Here is a 23,169-nt window from a genome sequence, read left to right as displayed (position 1 = left end):
TATAAATCCCGAGGAGTCCAATTTTATGTGCATCCTGAATATCAGCCGAGCCTGTAGTGGATATGTGGCAGTTGGCTTTTGGTCTTTGGCTGGAGAGAATGATCATTTGTAAACCGAGCCACTGGGATTTGGAACAAGCAATGATGCTTTGACCTGGGCTTCTTGTTGTTTGAAGTAGCTTCGGGACCGAAATGGTAATCGATGTTTTGGTTGCCATTGGCATTGAGATAGAAAGGATCAGACGCCGCATTGATGGTTGTTGGCACGGAATATGAGGTAGACACCGACGAGACGTAGTTTGACCAAGAAAATTGATGAAGCCAGTTGTAGGTTTGAGCACGAGCATTGACGCGGGGGCTGATGGAGAACATGGTGATCGAAGAAGGTAGTGATTGAAGGGAAGGGGAACATGAGGGGTAAAAAGAGGTTATTGACCATAATCGAATTGTGTTTATAATAGCTGACAAGAAGCTGTTGCCGTCCGAGTCGCTTTGCGAAGCCACGCCCGGTTGTCGGTTTGCCCCGAGGCAACTTATGGTGGGTAGCATTTAAACTACCGGCCGGAGTGCTTCCACCATAAGCGTGTCGACTGAGTCGCTTTGCGAGGCCACGCCCAGTTGCTGGAAACTTGCAGTAAGTAGCATTTAAACTACCGGCCGGAGTGCTTTCACTGCAAGCCTGTCGCCCGGAACGGTTTCTAGTTGCTGGATGGTCACTTGGTCATAATGAAGTGAGGGGGAGGGGGTATTTATACCTGTCCAGTGGCTTAAGGTCAAGGAGGAACTAGGGTGGGTGACGATTTTTGACCAGAAGGGAAGGAGCTAGGGTAAACCCGCAGAGCCTCGTGCACCTTAAACTTTTGGTGGTATTCATTTTCCATTGGAAGATGCTTACTTCTACACGACGGAGGATATATGGATATTAAAACACTTGCCTTCGAAGAATAGCAACTGGCTTATACTTGCTAGGATGTAGCAACGCCTACACGATGTGGTCTTCAAGTCTCGGCTCACCAGTCTCCTTAATAGCAACCCGAGACGAAGCCCCCTTCCCAGAAACCTCAGTAGCAGTACCGCTGGGGTTCTCAGTCACAATGATACCACAACCGGGAGCATCCCCCGGAGAATCATCGTCATCTCTATACCTCTCGATGTCATTAACGACATGTTTCCCATGTCGCTGATCCATCCACCTGCGCCATGGTTTATAAACTAGAACGCTCAACAGACCAAAGACAATAAAGCAACCGCAGATACCACCGCCAATAGCATCATAGTAGTCACCAGCGACCTGGACGCCGTCCCAGAATTTGCCTTTGGCGTCTGTAACATTCAAGATGAGACTGAGCAGCTGGATCACGCCAATCACAATCGCCACGATGACAGTGAGTGTGGTTAGCACGATTGAGTAGTACAGGAATGCGACTGGGTCGCGGTGGTTGTTATGTGATTGCGGGAGCTGGTCTGGATCGGTAGCTATTGATGAGGTGTCTGAGACAGTGCTTGTTGGCTTTTGAGGGAGGAAGTTGGTCGCTGGTTGGATGTAGAGGGCGAACATCAAGGCTCCGTCAATTGTGTCGAGAAGACACATACCGGCTGGGAGACATTGGTTAGAGCTGAAGCAGGGGATTGATGAGCTTGCATGTGAGGGTACTGACCTGTGAATAAAGCCGGTAGAATGAGAATCACCCAGAAGGATGTTCCCTTCGCGGCTTCGATGGATGAGATTCCAAGTAGAGCGATCTCGGAGGAGGTGTCGAAGCCAAGACCGAAAAGAATCCCGAGGGGATACATCTTCCACGGACTAGACAAAAAATAGACACATTTGTCAGATAATGCGGAGCATCAACAGCTTGACCAAAAAACATACCGATCAATCAGCTTGAACATTTTCTTCAAAACCGAGAAAAGGATTCCACCACCCTCGATCTTCCACGCTTCATCTTCATGGCCCTCGGGGAGACCGAAGACCTTTTGCATCTGCTTCACGAGTTTATACAGGATATACGCATTCATAAGACCAAGCAGGATCAGGAAGGCAGCGCTGACGGAGGTGCCAATGATTCCACCGACCGTGCTGAAGCCGTCGAAGCGGTCGGAGACAGCTGCTGCTGTGGCTGCGACGACAACTGATGTGATAATCACGATGCTAGACTGGGTCAGGTTTGATTTGATATAGAATGAGGTGACTGTACTCACGTTGAGTGACCAAGCGAGAAGAACGTGCCCACGGTAACGGGCTTTTGTCCTGTTGCCAGGAGTCTTCTGGTCATCAAATCGATAGCCTATAGATCTCACTGTTAATCATTCGGTCTATTTCCAGGCCGACTTCGACATACCGATATGTGGTCTGCATCGAATGCATGTCTTAATCCAAGCGAATAGGCTAGGGCAGCTGTAGAAACCAGCGAACTGTATTCCGCTCAATTAGTAAATGAAATGAGATTTGAGCTATGGGACATCCAGTAATGAAGACTCACGGATGGTAACTCTAGAAAGCATTAGCAAATCCATCCAATGTCAAACAACCTATTCGAACTTACCAGCACAATAGCTGCCGCAATCCAGACTATGATATTCAACAACGCAATAAATGCAATAATTCCAATGGCGGGAAGAGGAATCTTCCTAATGCCCGGCATTTTGCTATGCGAGCGCTCGGCACTTCGAAGAAGAGGCTGCAGACTCCATTTGCGGTCGCTGTCTAGACTGCGTGAGTCTGTATCTGCGGGCTCATTGAATTCCGACATGGTGGATATCAGACTAAATTTCTGTCACGATGTCTACAATGTCTCTTGGAGAGATATCCAAAAGCTTCAATTGACGTTGGAAACACCGAAGAGGGGTTCCTCCAGGGCTATATGCCCGCGCTTAAACTTTAGATAACCCCGCCAAGCCCGATTCCGCCAAGCCGACATCTTTCAGACAACCTCCCCTTCGTGTATGTGTACATGTAGGATTCTGCAAGATCTGCGCGAATCCCGGAGTGCTCAGGATTTCAGTATGAATGTCTACAATCCCATCCAAAACGCCAACAGTGTTGTGTGCTATAGTACAATAGCGGCGAGTTCCGCCGATAGGAAATGTCTTGGATTATTCACAGCTTGCATTCCCATGTGCTAATAGCTTCAATACTTGAATTTTGGTGTTTGACATCCACTGTAAATCTTTTCCCGTGCCTGTGATTGGGTGGGTAGCTGTCTCAGTTCGCCGGTCGCCGAGCTTAAGCGGGGCCATGCTGGCTGCTCGACAAACTAGCCCGGAGGATGCCGATTCATCACAGCATCTAATAAGGTGTATGATTTGATTATTTTTGAGATTCTTGGATGGTCATAATTCTACTTGAATATGTATTTGGGATATTGCCCGATTTCATTAAAAGTTTTGTATGTCTTCCAAAAAGAGAACTATATACTCCGTACACTGTGAATTGATTTTCAATATTCAAGACTCCAATCCGTCATTAAAAGCGTTTGAAAATGTTCGAAATCATTATCATATCATCGTAGGGTACCGAGCAATTTTCAGCGCCAGTCCTGAACTCGTTTTTGTGCCCGGTATGTCAAGACTGGCCAATCTGTCCTCCACCAAAATGGCCTATAAAGGTCCAGTATCGGTGGAATCAGGTATGGGGAAGACACAGAGATGACCCAGCACCATGGGCTAGATTTGGTTCTCGTATATGTATCTATATTCCACCTCAAGCAAGCCCCAATACGCCTGGGGGATGGCATGTGAGCCGTGAGTGAGACCCAACGGTCTGGCGGTTTATCATGGATCTAACAGCGAATTGTTCTGTGCACCAACAGAACTGGAAATCCGGTTCAAGCAGCGGCCAAGACATTCGGCGACGGAGTCCACTGTGTAACCTTAGGCTGCACACGAATATCCTGGCTGACAAGAATATTCCACTCATTCCGCGTGATGGGAGTAACATCCGACGCAGAAAGAGGCGTCTTAGGTCCACGCTTATTGTGCCCTCGCATCCTCGACGATGGAGGCTGTCTCCGACCGCGCACAGTCTGGATGGGCGATCTTTTGACTTCACGGGGACGTTCGGCTCTTACCCGGATAGGGATAGGGTCGGTCTTGGGTTTCAAGATGACTCGCTCGGCAGCTTTTAGCTGAGCTTTTGCTTGAACTTCTGCCTGCACTTTGGGCTGGACCTTCGCTGTAACTTTCGCTGGAATAGTGGCCTCGACTTTGGCCTGAACTGGAGCAGAAACAGAAGCAGGAACCGGAACAGAAACAAGAGCAGCAGCAGTACTAGGAGCAGTAGAAGCAGTAGTAAGGGCAGGAGCAGGAGCTTTTGCCTGGACGGGAAGAATGATTGCATCTTGGTTGTGGACGTTTTTATAAGCAACTGCGACGGCAGTGAGCTGCTCGTCTGGGACATCGAGCTGCTCATAGACGCGGTAGAAGAAAGCCTTGCTGAAGGGGCGACCGGCGAAATCTGCGACGATGCGGTGGAGTAGCCGAACGCAGGATGACATTGACTGTCCGCCGTTGCAGGAGAACGGTCGAGTAGAGAGAATGCACATACGGCGCTTGAAGGTATAGATGCGGTCCATGTTTAGGAGAGTTAGGCCCTCCTGACTGAAGATGACTTCGTTCTGCAGAATGGATTGCTTGACGAGGTGATCGTTAGCCTGGCGCTCATACTGGCTGCGGCTGAGGGCGTCGGTCCAGCTAGGGCCGAGTGAGAACTTCCTCGAGCCTTTGGCAATGGCGCGTTCAAGTACTCGCCATGCTTGTGGCTCGATTGAATGGATTGGGATGATCATCAAGTCGGAGGCTTGACCGGTCGGGTAGGGCTTTCCGCGGCCGATGAGGAGGGTGACGTGCATCATTCTTTGTTGTAGTTTGGCAGAGATGTATTCCAGAGCTGGGATTAGAGAGGGTGTGACAGTCTCGGAATCGAAGCTGAATTCTGGAGAGAGTGGTGGAGAGATCATGTCGCCGGTGAGGGTTCTTGGTGAACTGGGGACATAGATGCCCATTGGGCGGGGGAGACGCATGGCACCCATGATGTGATTGACAAGGAATTTAAGAACTTTCTTTGGTTGAAGATCTGGAAGTTGAAGAATCCAGATGCTCGGCTGCCAGACCCTGATATAGGGACCAGCTCAGGAGAAGGAATCAATTCCCCCCGCATCTCTTCAAGTCTTAACATGGAAAACCGTCAAATTAACTACTATTCAGTATTTCTAATGATAGTAAATTCCACTTTCCTTCGACGAATCAAAATCGTCCGATCAGCACGATAAAAAAATATAAATATCTGTAACCGCTGAGGCGTTCACCACCCAATGAACGACCACTGCCCTAACGGACTTATGCACGCCACAGCACACTTTCAAGGAATTAGATTTGCAGACCAAATGGCCCCCACCGGAATGACTTGATCACATTCCCAACACCCAGGCTGTTGGTAACGTTGCCTTTGATCGACAGGCTGAGAATATCCCCAGCTGCTAGCTTCAGGCGTGTTTGCAGGGACTTTGGTAAACGGTGGCTTGCAGTAGTTTTGAAGTAACAGCGGATATGATGAGATATTGACTGGCTCAGTTCTCCTCAATCACATCGTACAGCATGAACTGTACCCTGTCTAACCACAGGGGTCGCCATTATTCGGTGGTGCCACCTACGTTGTAGTTGAAAAAATACGAGCAATCCACTCGGTCAAGTCCAACCGCTCCAAGGTCACTCCTACTAGGGAACAAAGCGGCTGAATTTCACATGTGCGTGGTATTCTTCCCTCAACCCAACTAGGCTAGACCTGCATATTGGCCACACACCCCCTCAAATGTGGTTCTTTACGAGGAAACAAAATTCCGCTTCTCCAAAGCCACGTCACTAGTAATGCATTGAAGCGCTGTGGGTTGCAACCTACATCTGTGATTCTTGATTCTGGACGAATGGATAACCGATCTAACCGGTAGCTTCCTGTCTTCGGGTATTTTCATGAGGCTGAATCCTGCCCGATTGCCACAAAGAGCCTCCTTTCCTGGGTCGGTGTGACCTCGACTATTGCATGATTGGGCTGTGGATGTGTTGGCTAGTTATGGGCCATCGTCTTCCACGTCAGCTATGCATGCTCTAGATCAATCACCATTACCTGAATTGAGCTTGATTTGCTTGATTACCCTGGATGGAATATTAGCAAGCGCGATTTTCTGTTTACTGAAATCTTTCGCATTATCTGGATCCCTGGGTAGGCCCCGACTCGATTATATATTGTCAGTTTCCCATTTTATACTAGCTAATGTATCACACCGCTCAACATTTTTTACACTCTTACTATTCGTTCAATTCTGGAATCTGAATACCTTTGTATTCTTTCTTCGTCTAGGCTATCAACCACATCCCTATACGGTTTACTTCCACGTCATGGCTTTTTACTTAAGATCCTGTATCTCTGGGACCTCACATTGCAGACTTGGGACACCATCTCTATGACCATTTGTCCCAAAACCTTGGTCCTTTGGATTGCTCACTGAGCTGAAAGACCAGCCATGTATCTTCAAGGCCTCGTGAGATCAAGAGAATGCTCGTCACAGCCAAATCCACACCAGAAAGCGAGAATGTCTTATGTGGACTTCAGACATCCATCAACGATGACTCGCCAATTTCCTATATTCTTCGATTTGTTCACATTGCGATGCCAGAAATCCAGCAAGGGGAGCTGTCCCAGGCTTTCTTCCTAACACCGTTCCAACTTCGATACTAGCCTTGGTGTTTCTCTCCTCTGTCAGACCTTGTCTCAGAGCGATGCGCATTTGAGCATTTACTGGTACATGAGAAAGTATAAAAAGGTGACGGGATTGAAACATTTGCTATCTAGGCTGGGCATCTCCACTGTTACAGCAGGAACAAGCACGAGATAAGCAGTATTACAATTTGTTGACACATACCCCGAACAAAGAATCGAAGAAGCCAAGAAGATGGACATATCCAGCGAAACTATGGATTATGTATGTTGTACGAGATATCCTTTGTAGATAGGGTTAGAAAACTCCATGCTGTGGCACCCCACCCCCTCATATTTGCTTTGTGTTGCGCAGCCTCGACGCCAAAGCCACCGGGTAAATTATTCCACCAGGCCCCCGCCACAATCCAGAATCTTTCTAGAAATATTCCGCATCTACCTCCACCAAAAAATCCCGCCATAAATTTAAGACCGGGCCACGGGGCACTGGCCAAGAGAGATAAGGATTGGCTGAACCATACGCAAATGGCCTTGGCGCAGATGCCCAGGCTCAAGAACGTGCATCTCACCCAGGTCGAGTTTAGTTTTCATGGACGAAAATGGAATTCCGCCTTGGCAATGGATGGCTGTACAGTCCGTTCGGGTTTGCGCTTGATAAGGGCCCTTGTCGTAAAATGAGGCTATCAATCGGGTGGCTGAGTCAAAAATATGGCCGGGTCTGGCCTCGAGGGAGCTTACTCTCTTTGCTTTTGGATCGACATCAACTCTGTAAATACAGTTGAACATGTGTTATTCTCATACTTATATTGAATACTAAGTGTAAACAAGAAGCTTCATATCAAAACCCGGGGGAACGGGGGGAATGGGGCAACCTAAAAATTTCCGACGAATGCCGCCGCAAAGCGCGCCCCCGCAGAGCCTATAGTATCCCGTCTTGACGCCAAGGTCTCCGCTTTGCCCGGGTGTTCCTTTTGGAACAATATCTGGTATAGTATACGGAGTTTACTGACGGAAGACATATTCGATACAGGGGAAGTAATCTATACATATACTAGATCAACAGCACAGCGCTACGTCATGCGCACAGCCGTATTGTGCCAGTACTCCCCGGAACCCGAAAATGGCCAAACTATCAGATCACCGGAATGAACTGTGCAGGTGATATGAGGTGTTTGGGTAAATTAATATCTTACCCCGTAAAGCCACAAAAACCCTTGGCTATCTTAATCCCGAGGTCTTCTCGGGTCTCGTATCTTATTATTTGTGTTTCCTGTCACTAACTAAGCAGTAACTTGCTTTTTACTCTTGCTTATCTTTCTCCAGGGCTGTGTACTTTCTACTCTTGGCTTTCCATTTAATTCCTCCTCCCCCCCCTGTCTTCCTGGTCTTACATCTGGGATTACTCTTACCTTTTACCCGGGCATTTTTCCTCGTCAGCGCAAACCTCTGCGCGTCGAATCCACAATGGAGAAGTCTACCAAAGTCGATGAATATCCGGACAATACCCTCACAAGGGAGATCAGTGAGGATATCAAGATTGAGCAAGGTGGTCAAAGTGGCCTGAACGACCCCAACCATGTTGAGCTGCATCGTGCGCTTAAGGCGAGACATATTACTATGATTGGTGGGTGTCGTTCTGAGTCGGACACGAGCATTCGTTGACAGTAAACAGCCATCGGTGGTGCTATTGGTACGGGCTTGATCATCGGAACCGGTGAAGCTCTTGCAAAGTAAGTGATTGTTTTCCCTACCCATTTTGTTCTGAGATCCAAGGCTAACCAGATGTCGTACAGGGCTGGCGTGAGTGTTGAAACCGAAATTGACCCCCGAACCTTCTTGCTGACTTGAATAGCCCGGTGCAATTCTCATTTCTTATGCTTGGGTTGGTTTCATCGTTTTCCTGGTCATGTGTGCTCTTGGGGAGATGGCGGCTTGGCTGCCATTGCCCTCTGGTTTCACTGGTTACGCTGTCCGATTTGTTGACCCTGCGCTTGGCTTCACTCTCGGTTGGACGTATGTACGACTCATTCCTATAAAAATTGATCTCGCTAACACGAAACCCGAATCCAGATACTGGTTCAAATATATCATTCTATCACCAAATCAAATGACTGCCGGTGCATTGGTTATATCATTCTGGATACCCACAGAGCAGGTGAACGCTGGAGTATGGATCACCATCTTCCTGGTAATTGTCGTTGCCATCAATTATTTCGGTGTGAAATTCTTCGGTGAATTTGAGTTCTGGCTTTCCTCATTCAAGGTCATTGTTATCCTCGGCATCATCCTCCTATCCTTTATTCTCATGCTTGGTGGTGGACCGGACCATGACCGTAAGGGCTTCCGCTACTGGAAGAGCCCGGGTGCTTTCAACACCTATAAGATGGATGGAGCACCTGGTCGGTTCTTGGCTTTCTGGTCCACGATGGTGTCCGCTACATTCGCCTACCTCGGTACTGAGCTAGTCGGAGTGACGGTAGGAGAGGCACAAAACCCCCGCAAGACGATCCCTCGCGCGATCAAATTGACCTTCTACCGAATCCTGGTGTTCTACGTGACGAGTGTGCTTCTCGTCGGCACACTAGTTCCGTACAACTCCCCGAGCCTCCTCTTCGCCCTTTCAGACGATAACAAGGCAAAGGGCTCAGCTGCAGCTTCACCTTTTGTGGTCGCCATCGAGCTGGCCGCCATCCCAATCCTGCCCCACATCCTGAACGCTTGTATTCTGCTCTTTGTCTTCTCAGCAGCCAACTCGGATTTGTACATCGCCACCCGTACGATCTATGGCCTGGCCCGCGAAGGCAAGGCCCCCAAGATCTTCGCCCGCACCGACCGCCGTGGCGTCCCCGTGCCTGCACTGGCTATCTCATCTGTGATTGCCTTGCTGGGCTACATGAACGTTAGCAGCGACTCCAGGACTGTGTTCAAGTACTTCGTGAACCTTGTCACCATCTTCGGTCTCCTCACATGGATCTCCATCCTGGTCACTCACATCTACTTCGTGCGTGCACGCAAAGCCCAGGGCATCCCTGAGGAAAGTTTGGCCTACAAGGCGCCCTTGGGCATCGCAGGCTCATACTTTGCTCTGGGATTCTGCATCCTCATCGCTTTCACTAAGAACTTCGACGTCTTCATCCACAACCCCAAAACATATGGAGACTTCGATTACAAGAACTTCATTACCGCCTACCTCGGTATCCCTCTATACCTCATTATGATCTTCGGATACAAGTTCGCGACCGGCTCCAAAGGTGTTGACCCCATGACAGCCGATCTCTTTACTGGCAAAGACGAGATTGATCGCGAAGAGGCGTTGTATCTCGCCGCGAAGGAGGCCGAGGCAGAGAGGAACAACGACGCAAGCTGGTTCTATAAGAAATTCGTGTCTTGGCTTTTCTGATGCGCGTCCTACCCACATATCTTGTTGCTGTGGGACTTGAGCACGATTTGTCCCGTCATCTTCCACATCGACAGACCTTTAATATCTTGCTTTACCTTCATATATTTTGATTATGAGAGATAATTTTCGGTCTATTATCCTTTTACCCTTGGTTCAAGAAACGTAGCCATCAATAGTATATTGATATGTATGTACGAATTAATATAGAGGGCTAGCATCCTCTAGTAAAAAAAAGTGACCTATGACCGCGAGCACCTTTTTTAGGCCAAGATTTTTCTTAGCTGGAACTAGTCCACTTTAGTCGTAACCCTGGGCGCATATTCTGTGAGGATAGCAACGAAAAACTATATATTCTTTTTCATTTGGAAGCTCCCGTAAGATTCCTGCTTATTGATAGGATACATAAATCCTTGAAACCTTGCTTAGTATGGAAGTTCGGATACAGTGGTTGTTTTCTTAGAATCATGTCACATCCAAGCCTACCGGTACATTGAGGAATGTTTCGAATTCTTTACATTCTTAGGCTCAAATAGCCTACATACTGTACAAAGACTCTGCAACACCAGAGGTACAGAGGTTGAAGGGGAAGATCCGCTCGTAAAGTCAACATGCAATCATCAAAAGAAAAAAAACCTTACAGGCTGTCGCCTATAGGTATTTGATCCACCATCAAGTCCTCAAAGCTGATATCCGACGCTTCGTCGCCTCGGAGAAACTTGCCGAATGTCAACATAGCATGGAATATCTCCTTGCCCGTTGGAACAATGTGCTCCGAAGGCAAAAGGAATCCGTAACTACCACGGTCGCGGAGTTTGATCTGGTACGAGAACGTGGCGTGCAGCTTATGGTAGAACCAATCCAATGCGCTGCCACCCGAGGTAATCCCAGCAGCCGTACCTTGACTGAGAATTCCCTCGCACGCTGAAGTAACGTCATATGATTCATGGGAGGTCTGGCGGATTGCCTTGGCTAGACCCAACGCTAGCTCCTCGAGAGTCTCGAGGGTGGGGGGCACGGATGAGCAGGAGTACGAGTAAGGGTATAGAATCTGCTGGGAGTAGGAGTGTAAGTCGACGAAGCCTACGATCTCAGCACGGCCATGCGCCGTCTCGTTCTGAGCCCACTGCGCCAAGCGGTGAGATTCAAGTGCTTCGAAAGGCTCCGCTCCGGCGTAGTTTTCTGAACATGGGTTCGAGCGAGTCGACTCGCCGTCCCACTCATAGTCCCAGGCGCGGTCTAGATCAACGCCAGGGCACAGTGGAAGCCCCGTTGGCTGGCGGTTCTTACGCCATAGACGGTCTGACTCCCATGAATACACGTATCCGTCGGGATTGAGGGTTGGGATTAATATCCAGTCGTACTCGTGTAGCAGCCGTGTTACCGCGGGTGAATAGCCGTAATGAGTGATGAGGCTGTATGCGACATATGTTACCGTGGAGGTACTGATCCATTCCCTGGCGTGAGAACCGCCGACGATAACGATTGTTTTGCGAGGGCCCGATGTGGCTTCTGTGTCGGGAGAAGCGCCGAGTCGCAATGCTGGAATATCGCGACCCTCGTAGCTGAGTCCCACGCTAGTCATACGTACGTGCGAGGAGAACATCGATGCCATCAAGCGCATCCACTGCGTAATGACGGAGAGCGGCTGGTATTCTTGGAAGAATAGGTCGCCGTTCGATATCGTCTTCAGTTCACCCGATGCAATTCCTGAACTGAAGTCTGAGTCGGTACGGTGACGGGAGGGGTAAGAGGCGTATATCTCGTCGGCGAGGTTGTCGATGAGGGGAGTGTAGGAGGTGCGGAGTGTTAAAGGTAGTATGTCCAACAAGGAAGGGATCTAACAAAATAATTAGCGAGACAATCATAAATCGGTCAGAAGAAAAGCTCACCATATCATCTGCAAGTCTAATATCTACGAACTTGGAGGTTATTGCCCAAATATCCAAGAACAGCACCTGCGAGGCGGCAGCCAATGCTTCTGCCTCGTCTGGCTGGCGCAGATGAAAGCGGAGGACGACATCACTGCCATACCGATCGTGAATATCTGACGGTGGTGACGAGTATTTTGAAGGGCACCGTTTGTGATCAATATCCCATATTGAGCCAATTACCCAGTCACGGAGTCGAGCCCATGGGCGTGGGTTGGATTGAGTGAGGTGGGAAGGCAGCAGGGGTGGCGGTGGGGTGATGCTTGAACCAGCGGGGACAGCGGAGATAAGAGGAAGCAAGGTCGACGCGACCAATATGGGAGATAAAAGACGCATGCCGAGTCGCAAGAACCAGTGGAGGAAGGGGAGTTGGTGGTCCCAAGTCAGACCTGAGGTTCACAGGGATATCTGTGAGAGCCTGGATGCGGAGAAGAGAGAAGAGGGCGGGGAAAAAGCGTTGGGGGAGATAACGATGGCAGATATAGTCCAAGTTCAATGCATCAAAAGCAGTTGGAATAGAATGCAAAGCAAGAAATTCTCTGGCCCATAGACATCCGGAGAAAAAGAAGAAAGGCCTCGCGATATTTGTGTTCTACGTCAGTGGCACTTTTAGTGATAGCAGGACTTGGTATTAGTACCTAATGTACTCCAACTATACCCCATAGGAATAGAATGATTCGACTACTAATTAAAGATCATTTAATCTATCTGATCTGTACGATTTAAATAGAAGCTAACAACCCTGAATAAACGTCAACGGCAACCTTCTATCTTCTACGCCGTCCATCTCTATACTTAAACTCGGTCAATTACCCGACGCTCAGGCCTAGATTCTAACTCGTCTGCCTTGCCCCTCTATTTTTTTTCTCTCTCTTCTTCTAATTTTTGATTCTATCTATTTTTGTGCGAAGATCCAAAAAAAGGAAAAGGAAAAGGAAAATACGCGTGGCGGGCAGAAACAAGAAATCTAGAACGTTTCCCTTTCCGGCATTCCCCTTTTTGCGAGGGACCTCCACCGCGTCTGGATCCACCTGGGCAATGTCCTCCGTTTCTATTTCAATTCCCCATCTAACATATTACATTCCATGGATTATTAGCTTGGGTTTGTCCTCACGCTCTGCCCTTCACCATGCATTGGAAAGGACTGCGTCTTGTGGCCGATGGCAAGAGGCAGAGCACCATGGATCCTCAAGGCCTATCCCGTCGCAGTGAACACCTTCCTCGTCCCTACCCCCCCGCCGAACCTAGACTATCCGAGTCAATTCCTCGCTCGCCCGGCTTGTCAGAAGAAGTAGATCCAGGACTGCAGGTACCGGACGAGAACGGGTCAACCCATGAGGTATCTCAGTCGGACTTTGCAGGACCATCCTCGGGGGACCGTCCCAACTTACGCCACAAGCGATTCAGCTTCATGAGACTACGCCATGCTTCTGACCCCCAGCTCTCCAAGTCTTACGCCAAAGCGGGCGAGGAAACTCCCCCGGTCCCTTCCCTACCTCGTGAGTGAAAACATGCACAACTCAATGCTCATCAGGATCAATTGATTAACTATGTCTACCGAATAAAGCTCCTAAAATTATCACTACCGCCCCGACTAGTCACGAGCTCGACCAACCGGTGAAACAGAGACCCAAGCTCAGCTTTCGACCGTCGTCAAGAAAACAGTCCATGGAGGAAATGTCTCGGAAATCAATGGAACAACCTGCGAAGCCTCGTAGAAGAGGTCAAGGATCAACCGACTCCCAGGTTACCGACTCGACGCTTGCCATGTCCCAGAGCATTACAGAAGAGCCAGGGCGCTTGTCAACCAACTCACGGGGCGGGACCACACAGCCCAACGACTCCCAGCGCTCGTCGGTGATCGATCCCCGGTTTTCCGAATCGTCTCGATCAGACCAGAGCTACGGTGACCAGACAGTCACCCCAAGCATTTCCCCTCGTGATGTTCAACCCGTCACTACCGCAAAGCGATTCCGTATGCCACGCTTGACACGATCCCGGACTCCTCTCTTTCCTTTACCCCCCAAAGTCTCGCAGCCGGCCGGAGGTGTGGATGGTCGACCAAAGTTCCCCCCAGCAGATACCCCAAAATCCGAGCCTTCAGATGGCCAGGACCAAGTTTCACCACTACCTTCGCCAGCTCGTTCCACCGTGGGATTCGTTGCCTCCTCAAATGTACCACCGCTATTTCGAAATGATTCGACGAATTCCGCTCGCTCAGTTCGGTCTAACCCCTCTTTTAAGAACCGGGGACGTTCGTCTACCATGGGATCGCTGGCCGAGAACCAAGACGACTTGTCCATACCTCCATATTTGGCATCTTCGGCGCGCACGTCCACTTCGACCAGTGGCCGCAAGAGTTTCGGTGACATCTTTAATATCACGCAGCGATTGAGGCAAAACTCATCACCACCTTCTCCTCATCATGGTTCGCCCACGATAGGTGGTGCCTCCACCCCCGTAAAGCAAGAGCTAGCAATCCCAAAACGGGAAGAAAACGACACACCCGCTTCATATCTGACACGTTTAGAAGAAACTCTGCCCCGGGGCATGATTGCGGGTGTCCTCGCTCAATCAGACGAGGAATTCTACAAGGTGTGTCTCCGAAAACATATGAGAACCTTCTCATACTTCGGTGACCCACTCGACATGGCAATCCGCAAACTTTTGATGGAAGTCGAGCTTCCGAAAGAAACACAGCAGATTGATCGTTTCGTGCAAGCCTTTGCTGATCGCTATCACGAATGTAATCCTGGCATCTTCACATCCCCGGATAACGCATACTTTATTGCATTCTCGCTTTTGATTCTTCACACGGATGTCTTCAATAAGAACAACAAACGGAAGATGCAGAAGGCGGATTATGTCAAGATAAGTCGCAGTGAAGGAATATCAGACGATATTCTTGAGTGTTTCTATGAGAATATCTCATACACTCCGTTCATTCGCGTCGAAGACGCCAATCTCCCTGATCGACACTTGGCGAAACCACGTCGCACTCTGTTCAAAACCACTAGCTCCGAAAATTTGGCCCGCATTGCACGGGAACCTGTCGACCCCTACTCACTTATCCTGGAAGGTAAATTAGGATCTCTGCGGCCCAGCTTGAAGGATGTCATGGATCTGGATGATACATACAATCATTTTGGAACCGCTGGCCCACCCGACATAGATGCTCTTCACCAGGCCTTCACCAAGTCTGGAATCTTGCAGATTATTTCTCTGCGCTCTCGTCCTGACGCGTTCATGCCGGCTAGCTTAGATAGCCCACGCGACTCAAATCCCGGTCTGGTAGATATCAAAGTCGCCAAGGTCGGCTTGCTTTGGCGGAAACACCCAAAGAAGAAAAAGGCCAGGTCGCCCTGGCAGGAATGGGGGGTCATTCTCACCTTCTCTCAGCTCTACTTCTTCCGCAATGTGAACTGGGTGCGCTCACTCATGGCACAGCAGGAGGCATATGTTAAGAATGGCCGTCAAGGGACTCTTGTCTTCAACCCGCCCCTTGCTGAATTCAAGCCGGACAACATTGTGTCTACTGGTGACACAGTTGCCCTCCTAGACTCAAGTTATAAAAAGCATAAGCATGCCTTTATCTTTGTTCGACACAACGCGTTGGAGGAGATATTCCTTGCCAGCTCTGAGCCTGAGATGAATGACTGGCTTGCACACCTCAACTACGCGGCAGCCTTCAGGACCACTGGTGTGCGCACCACGGGCATGATCGCCACGAATTATGAGGGGCAGCGATACCGCAAGAGTCAGCGATTACGCTCGATATCTTCACAAAAGTCTCAACAGTCGACGGACATAGAGCCCCCTTCTCCTAGCATCGATACTGACGTTGTTGCCGAATTTGTTGCTGCGCGGCGCCAATTGATGAGCCAAAAAATCCGGGAAAGAAACGAAAAGCTCGCCGTGTCACAAAAGCAACTGGATGATCTTTTACAAAATGCCCGACACTTGCAAGTGCTCACTCCTCTTCACGCTCGGGCCCGTGAGGGCGTCATCATGGCTGCAGGCCGCCTGTCTGCCAAGATCAAATGGGTGAGACAGGATATCTGGCGTAGCAAATGTTACCGCCAGGTTCTTCTGCGAGACTTAGGAGAGGATGAAGAGACAGAGGAAAGTAGGGTCGGGTCGGTCTCTGAACCGACGCAATCCCAGTCGGACGGAGCACGCCTGGCCTCTCCTTCCGGGCCGTCCGTGACATCTGAGCCTAGCGTGGAAAGAGCCGGTAGTATTGTGCAAAACGTCTCTAGCGCCGATGTCCCCGAGCCTCATGTGGCACAAACCGAGCAGCCCTCGGAGGCTGGACTGCTGGCTAAACCTTCGAATGACGAACTGCGTCGTCCCAGTATCCCAGGATCTGCCACTTCAGCTGACATTGCCCGTGTCGGGCGTCGGCGCTCTGCTGTGGCTGTACCCGAACGTGCCAAGTCATACTCCCCCGATCCATCGACCATTAAACTCGAGCGTGAAGCCTCGCTCCTCAGCCGTGCCAGCCGGTGGGATGGAGCTAGTCTGGCTTCTCGTACATCGAAACTGACATCCCCTGTGGGCTTTGATGACGGCGAGGAGCGTGTTCTAAGAGAAGCTGGTCTTCTGGAGCTGCCGGCGTCCCCGTCGGCACATAAGAATGAAGAGATCGCCCCTGACGCACTTCCCGGTAAAGACACCGAGGGCGAGACACATCCACACGACAAGAGCGATCGACCGAGTCGTGTCCGTCGCAGCCTTCATCGCACCCTCCGTGATTCGCATGCTCATAGGAACCATTCTCATTCGAAGAAGAAACGGGGTTCAGTGTCTAGCATTGGACAGGAGGAGGACGATCAATTGTCCGGCGATGGAGAAGTCCTTCCTCGCAAAGCCCCTAGTTTCACTGTGCATGGCAAGAAAGCATCCGTCGTCACATTCGGGTCTGAATGGCAAAACATGCCCCCGGAGGAGCGCCTCAAGCTCCGCAAGCCCACCCCTCATGAAGAGCCACGGGCGTCGGATCCTGCTATATTGGACGGCGAGTCGATTATGACCGACCGCAGCCCCGAACGTCATTCGGCGCGCAGGACGAGCAACGCCACTGGCCTAAGTGGGCGTACTAGCGACGATCTGGCGGAGTTCAAGGATGCGCATGAAGAGCAACCGGAAGAGCAACCGGAAGAGGACTTTGGGAGCCCGGCTTCCCCGGTGATCACCTCGTTCCCGACCCCAGATCCCCTAGACACCGAACATACTCATTGCTCTCCTTCATCCACAATATACGGCCATCTTTCCGCACCAAGACATGACGGCTCCCCCTCCCCCTCCCCCTCCTCTACATCTATCAATGAGCGAATCGTTGATAGCCCGTCCAGCGAAAACATACGCGAGCAGGCCGTAGGCGCCTGACTCTACGCCTCCTATCTTTTTCTCCTTTCTTCTGTATATCCTGACCATTCTCATCTTGATCTTCTGCTTGACGATTATTATACCCCTTTTCAAACTCATGCATCTCACTTTGCCTTTTCCTAATTGACTTTCCTTACTGTCCTTGCATTAACATATGGTGAATCTCGGTTTCGTGGCAGGCTTTCGGTTCGGTCTGGTTTTTGAGCATATTTCTGCGTCCGCGTCTACGTTTAGGCTTCTGGGAATTTTTCATTTACTGTCAGATCGTTGAATCAGATCTGTATGGCAGGCTGCATTCATGGGCGTGCTTTGATATCTCATGGCTTGGCTATTTCATTTCAATCATGCTTCTTTCGAGTGAGGCTGTGGAATCACCGATAGACAAAAGCGAATTACGATTGACAATGATTATTTGATATTTTGCTTTCAACAGTGTCTGTGCAAGCTTAGATACACAATGTAGTGGAGTCCGACGATGTTGCATAGGGCTGATGAGAGCGGTAAGCTGAGCGGTGAACCAACACACCAATCCCAAGCCCCACCGCCGCCGAACCCCGAGTAAAAGCGTATTACGCCATCCAAGAAGCTACAAAAAGCCACCCTCACCCCCGATCAACGTCCACGCCATCCACACTCAAAATGGCGCATTCAAAGCGAAATACCTCCCTCCCACACTTTACCTCCTACGAACGCGGTCTTCTACGCTCAACCTGGGGCACAAAACGCAGCGCAATCGGCCGCGACAGCTTCCTAAGCTTTGGCTCCTGCCGTCTATGTCTGCAACCCGCGCGGGCGCCTGTAGTCGCATGCGCCAGTAACGGCGACCTCTTCTGCCGCGAATGTGCGATCAACGACCTCCTCTCTCAACGGCAGGAGATCAAGCGGCTTGAAAAAGAGCGCGACGAGGCGAGAAAACGCATCGCAGAGGATGAGGAGCGCTCGCTGGCGGAGATGAAGGAGAGAGATCTCAGGGATTTCGAGCTTGTTTCCATGGGTTTAGAGAATAAAGGTGGGAAGAAGCGCAAGGCGGAGGAGTCTGAGGCTTTGGAGAAGTTCAAGGCTAGGGAGGTTGAGGTTGATGGGAAGAGGAAGAGGGTTTTTGAGCTCGGGGAGGAGGAGATGGCTCGTCTTGCTGGGGAGGAGAAGGAGAGGTTGAGGATGGAGTTGAAGATGGAGAAGGTTTGTGGTCATTCTTTGGGCTGGAGCTTGAAGCTTGAAGCCTCGGTCTTCGATTGGAGATTTGTTTTGAACTAACAAATTTGCTCTAGTCGGCTAGCAAATCTGCTCTCCCGTCTTTCTGGGTTCCATCTTTAACACCCAACACTGATGCGAATGAAATCGCCGCCAACAAGACCGTCAAGTTGACGCCTGTCTGTCCTGGCTCGACGGATGAGAGCCGACATAGCTACTCGCTCAAGTCGCTTGTTGAGGTTAATTTCACGGAGGAGAAGGCTTCCGATGGGACTGTGTCTAGGGTGTGTCCGAGTTGCACGAAAAATTTAAGCAATGGGCTCAAAGCGATGCGTATGTGGAGTAGAAGTTGGTACAGCCATTGGGTTTTGCTAATTATGTCTCATGACAGTCACAAAGCCCTGCGGGCATGTCATTTGCTCTCCGTGTGTAACGAAATTCATGACCCCCCACGAACACCACATCCCTGATCCACATGCCTCGAAAGAGGAGCAGGAGAAGACTGCAGCTCTCCATGGTCAGGTTTTATGTTTCGTCTGTGAGACAGATCTTACGGCGAAGTCACAACCAGATCACGGGAATGGGAATAACAAGAAGTCTAAGAAAAAGGATAGGGATGCTATTCAGCCTGGTCTGGTGGAGATCTCCTCCGAGGGGACTGGGTTTGCTAGCAAAGGTGGGAGCATGGGGAAGAAGACCGGGGTTGCGTTCCAGTGCTGAACAACTTCGTAATAAAAGGAAGCGAGAAAGAAACATGAAACATCACAGGTTTCCATTATGTGTACGATAAAGAAAGATCCTTATATTGCCGCCCGGAGCGGTTATTAACGCCCGAATTATGCAAATACAATGTTTCTAGAATACAGTGAAGCCATACGAGAAGTCAAAAGGCAAGCCTGGTCTCTCTCCTCACATTTCTGTGACATCAAGCTCAAGAACGCTTCTTAGCATTGTTGAACTCGCGCACAGTGATCGAGCAAGCCACCTCTTGACACAAGCGGCGACGACGACTGAGGTCCAACTTAGAGCCGAACTCCAAACCGGAAGCACGCTCAACAGCCTCGAGAGGAACCTCAAAGTCAGTCAGACGCTTATCATTTGCAATGCGAGCATTAGGCAGGACAAAAGCACCGAGTGCAACCTTGCTCGTGGGCGAGTTGGTGCCATCCTCGGCATAGATAACCTTATAGAAGTGTGTGGGCACAGCGACGTTAGGCGGGTTGCCGATAACCTCGTAGTTAACGCGCCACTTTCCATCCGGGTCGCGGTGAGGCAGGTACAGGGGGCCAGTAACGATGCGAACAGAGGGATAACGCTTGGCGAGATCACGGCAGAAAGTCTCAAAATGCGCCCAGTAGTCGCGGTTGAAGCCCTCGCCGACCTGCGGACACATATTGCTCAGTGCGAACGTGCCGTCCATTGCCTCCTGTGACCACTTCGCGTCTGCGGCCGGCACCTGGTGTCCACGGTCATAGCCCGAGCGGAAATAGTCGGACAGCTTAGCGCGGAACATCCCCGGGATGGTCGTGTCCTCGAAGAAGGTACTCTTCTTTCTGTCGGCGTTGTTAATCCCTAGGGATTCTGGCGTGATGTGTTCCGCGACCCAAGATGGGTTGCGTGTGCGTCGGTCGTAGGCGCCGTGCAATGGGAGGGAAGAGAGCTCGTCGGCGATTGGGCCCGGGAAACCATACTGGAGGATTCCTGCTGGGTCGACGGGGCCGATGGCTCGCTTGGATGCCAGGGCTGGGGCCGGGATGGTTGAGGGTACCTTGAGGCCCGGGCTTGTCGGTGTCGGAGAGAGGGTCTCTTGTTGTTGGGGCTTCGAGGATTTGCCGGAGAAGAGCAGCGCGGTGACACCAGCTCCGGTAGCTGCGCTGGCGGCAGCGATGACGGCCAGGGTTGCTTTGGACATGGCTGAGTGTCCCTTGGATTTACCTAGGTAGAGCTGAGAGGCTAGAGCGTCGAGAGAGCCGAAACACGAAGACAGCAAAAAAGATGGGGAGTCACGGGCCAATCACATCACATGGGGCCCGGAACTATTGTCATTTCCAAGGCATGGGAGATGTCGTATATATATTCTCAGGATTTCCTGGGTTCTCTGGGTTCTCTTGCCTCTCGTGATACTTCTCATTCTCTTGAGTCCGGTGAGTCTAAAGTTATTTCAAATCACCAGATACTGTCAGTTGCATAATCCCCTGCATATGTCCAGGTGTGCACCTTCATATGAGAAAGTGTCAAGTATCACAGAACAGATTGCAATGAAAGGCAGTATCTATGACCCTCAGATAGGAAATATTCCTCCATATCCCATAGTCCTAGGGACTCTCAAACTGGACGTTCACGATGCCAGATCGTTTGTTCAATATCGCAGATCCCAGCCATGAGGGGGGCTTGCAGAGGTGCAGTGAGAACCTTGGGGACGGAATGCACTGTCCTCAGACAACGCAAGTGATTAACATAAATGCCCATCATGAATATCGTCATATTTTCATTCCTCTAGAGTGAGGAAGAGAGGCAAAGTCTTGACCGCCAACCACGCTGATTGCTAATTACATCACCATTTCCGTTTTCTTCAACTCCCCACGCCATGTCTGCCAACGACCTTCGGGGATGGGTGATGAGCACCGTCTCAGGCGTCGGTGAGCGTCGCCTGGAGTCTTTGAAATATTAGCCACTAACTATCTTCAGCATGCGTCCTTGGTTCCTCTATCATCTGCGTCGATGTGCTGGTTCAAGTGGTCTCCCGCCGCAAGAGCTTCCAGATCGCCAACAGTAGTCATTTCCTGTCGGCATCATTATGTCTCAGTGCTGGAGTCATGGTAGGCATTATTCTGGAGGAATAGTGAACTATGTTAATCCTAGGCAGCTCTTTACCTCCCTCTACAGCATGCTTCCCACATCCAAGCAGTACCTTACCCGCGCCGGCTTCTCTCCCGCTGTATCTGCATATATGTTGATCGGTCTTTTCATTGCTGGAGTGGCCGGCATTCAAATACTATCCGCGTTCGCACATCGTTACATCCCATCTCATGTTGTCGACTGTGCCCATACCCATGACGAGTCAGAAAATGATGCCGAGCGCGGCGAGGCCGCACACGAGGACCATGTCCACAACGATACAAATGGACATACCGAACGAACACCGCTGTTGCAACATAATAAGCCATCTTCATTCAAGTCAACGCCAGCGGTAGTACAAGCGAGCCAACACATCGAGCCGGCACCCAGACGCCGCGACACGATGCGGGCAATGCTAGCGCGCCGCATTACGTCGTTCATGGGTGGCGTAAAATCCGCCTGTGACGAGGACGGGCCTTGCTTCGGGGTTTCTCAAACCTGTGGCCTCGAATGCAACAAAGTGCTTCCACCACCCAACAGCGATGAGAGCGCGCGACCAAACTTGCTGCATTGTGAAGGTATATCCGTGCCGCTGGAATCGGAAATTTCCCGCGTAGGAATTGACGACATTGAACATGTGCCTCCCACTCCGGAAGGGAGAGATTTTGACAACATCTCTGTACAGCATGACATGCACCGATCGTCCACTTCGTCTCCCATTTTAGACCCACATTTAAGTCATCGATCTCGTCCGCATTCTGAGCATCATCACCATGACGAATCTCATAGCTACCTGGACGATATTGATTCTGGGCGTCCCAAATCTGCCGGCGGCAACCCCCACCACCATCACGTTCCTAAAAATGCATTCCTTTCCATTGGGCTTCAAACCTCACTCGCCATTGCTCTACATAAGCTTCCAGAGGGGTTCATTACTTACGCCACAAACCACGCCAGCCCAACCCTCGGTATGACAGTATTTCTGGCTCTAGTTATCCACAACATTGTGGAGGGCTTCGCCATGTCACTTCCGCTCTATCTAGCCCTCAATTCCCGCTGGAGAGCAATGTTCTGGTCTAGTCTCCTAGGAGGTATCAGTCAACCAGCCGGTGCTGGACTCGCAGCGCTCTGGATCTGGAGCACTGGGCAACGCGGTAGCGACGATGCCACTGGTCCCTCGTGGGGTATATATGGAGGTATGTTTGCCGTCACCGCCGGAGTCATGACTTCGGTTGCGTTGCAACTTTTCAGCGAGGGACTTGGGCTCACCCATCACCGCGGAATGGGTATCGGGTTCGCTGTGGGAGGCATGGGGTTGATGGGCCTCAGCTTTGCATTGACCGCTTGACCAGGCTTCGGCTCTGGTGATCATTTGCATCATACACTAGGCATATGATCCTTTGTTATCCTTGTGCTAGCGTGCATGAACACACATATTGGGTTTCGGGTTTAAACTACATTCATTCAACATCATCACGGTGTGGTCCTACACAGACCGGCAGGGTCAGTGTACATTTTGGCAATATTTCTTATCAACCAAACTGCTATGCGTGTCGAATCACCGATGTGGTGGAAGCATAATTACCTATTACTCTTGGGTATTGTATGTACCTTGTGCAGATGATGTATTAGACTTAGAAATATCTTTCCTCCAGTTCATAAAGTAGCCAGCCCACTCTACGTAGAAATTGCCCCGATTTAAGCCATCCCAATACT

The 23,169-nt window shown here is 50.3% G+C and overlaps 9 protein-coding genes across 9 annotated transcripts; 4 read left to right on the top strand and 5 right to left on the bottom strand.

Annotated features, from left to right (window-relative positions):
• Positions 1–41: 41 nt before the first annotated feature.
• LCP9604111_4248 (uncharacterized protein) lies at positions 42–371 on the bottom strand (the record flags this gene model as incomplete). The annotated part of the gene is made up of 1 exon (XM_039071926.1): positions 42–371. One exon carries the CDS (start codon positions 369–371, stop codon positions 42–44), a length of 330 nt encoding a protein of 109 aa, XP_038929810.1.
• Positions 372–981: 610 nt separating this feature from the next.
• Positions 982–2,749, bottom strand: LCP9604111_4247 (HoxN/HupN/NixA family nickel/cobalt transporter; the record flags this gene model as incomplete). Its single annotated transcript, XM_039071925.1, has 7 exons — positions 982–1,595; positions 1,658–1,803; positions 1,870–2,148; positions 2,199–2,284; positions 2,339–2,411; positions 2,480–2,490; positions 2,543–2,749. 7 exons carry the CDS (start codon positions 2,747–2,749, stop codon positions 982–984), a joined length of 1,416 nt encoding a protein of 471 aa, XP_038929809.1.
• A 1,074-nt stretch (positions 2,750–3,823) lies between these two features.
• LCP9604111_4246 (uncharacterized protein) lies at positions 3,824–5,026 on the bottom strand (the record flags this gene model as incomplete). The annotated part of the gene is made up of 1 exon (XM_039071924.1): positions 3,824–5,026. The coding sequence occupies one exon, from the start codon at positions 5,024–5,026 to the stop codon at positions 3,824–3,826; it is 1,203 nt and encodes a 400-aa protein (XP_038929808.1).
• A 3,146-nt stretch (positions 5,027–8,172) lies between these two features.
• Positions 8,173–10,108, top strand: LCP9604111_4245 (dicarboxylic amino acid permease agtA; the record flags this gene model as incomplete). Its single annotated transcript, XM_039071923.1, has 5 exons — positions 8,173–8,332; positions 8,381–8,438; positions 8,502–8,508; positions 8,561–8,721; positions 8,779–10,108. 5 exons carry the CDS (start codon positions 8,173–8,175, stop codon positions 10,106–10,108), a joined length of 1,716 nt encoding a protein of 571 aa, XP_038929807.1.
• Positions 10,109–10,742: 634 nt separating this feature from the next.
• Positions 10,743–12,372, bottom strand: LCP9604111_4244 (M14 family metallopeptidase; the record flags this gene model as incomplete). Its single annotated transcript, XM_039071922.1, has 2 exons — positions 10,743–11,945; positions 11,998–12,372. 2 exons carry the CDS (start codon positions 12,370–12,372, stop codon positions 10,743–10,745), a joined length of 1,578 nt encoding a protein of 525 aa, XP_038929806.1.
• Positions 12,373–13,165: 793 nt separating this feature from the next.
• On the top strand, positions 13,166–17,424 carry LCP9604111_4243 (Arf family guanine nucleotide exchange factor SYT1; the record flags this gene model as incomplete). The annotated part of the gene is made up of 2 exons (XM_039071921.1): positions 13,166–13,535; positions 13,604–17,424. The coding sequence occupies 2 exons, from the start codon at positions 13,166–13,168 to the stop codon at positions 17,422–17,424; spliced, it is 4,191 nt and encodes a 1,396-aa protein (XP_038929805.1).
• A 639-nt stretch (positions 17,425–18,063) lies between these two features.
• On the top strand, positions 18,064–19,335 carry LCP9604111_4242 (putative RING finger domain protein; the record flags this gene model as incomplete). The annotated part of the gene is made up of 3 exons (XM_039071920.1): positions 18,064–18,603; positions 18,693–18,948; positions 19,007–19,335. The coding sequence occupies 3 exons, from the start codon at positions 18,064–18,066 to the stop codon at positions 19,333–19,335; spliced, it is 1,125 nt and encodes a 374-aa protein (XP_038929804.1).
• Positions 19,336–19,546: 211 nt separating this feature from the next.
• On the bottom strand, positions 19,547–20,527 carry LCP9604111_4241 (DNA/RNA non-specific endonuclease; the record flags this gene model as incomplete). Its single annotated transcript, XM_039071919.1, has 1 exon — positions 19,547–20,527. The coding sequence occupies one exon, from the start codon at positions 20,525–20,527 to the stop codon at positions 19,547–19,549; it is 981 nt and encodes a 326-aa protein (XP_038929803.1).
• A 675-nt stretch (positions 20,528–21,202) lies between these two features.
• On the top strand, positions 21,203–22,801 carry LCP9604111_4240 (Zn(2+) transporter ZRT3; the record flags this gene model as incomplete). The annotated part of the gene is made up of 3 exons (XM_039071918.1): positions 21,203–21,254; positions 21,304–21,434; positions 21,482–22,801. 3 exons carry the CDS (start codon positions 21,203–21,205, stop codon positions 22,799–22,801), a joined length of 1,503 nt encoding a protein of 500 aa, XP_038929802.1.
• Between the last annotated feature and the right edge of the window lie 368 nt (positions 22,802–23,169).

Source organism: Penicillium roqueforti (genome assembly GCF_015533775.1).
Source record: "Penicillium roqueforti strain LCP96 04111 chromosome Unknown scaffold_08, whole genome shotgun sequence".
Lineage (NCBI taxonomy): Eukaryota > Fungi > Ascomycota > Eurotiomycetes > Eurotiales > Aspergillaceae > Penicillium > Penicillium roqueforti.
This window is presented reverse-complemented; position numbering and strand designations above follow the sequence as displayed.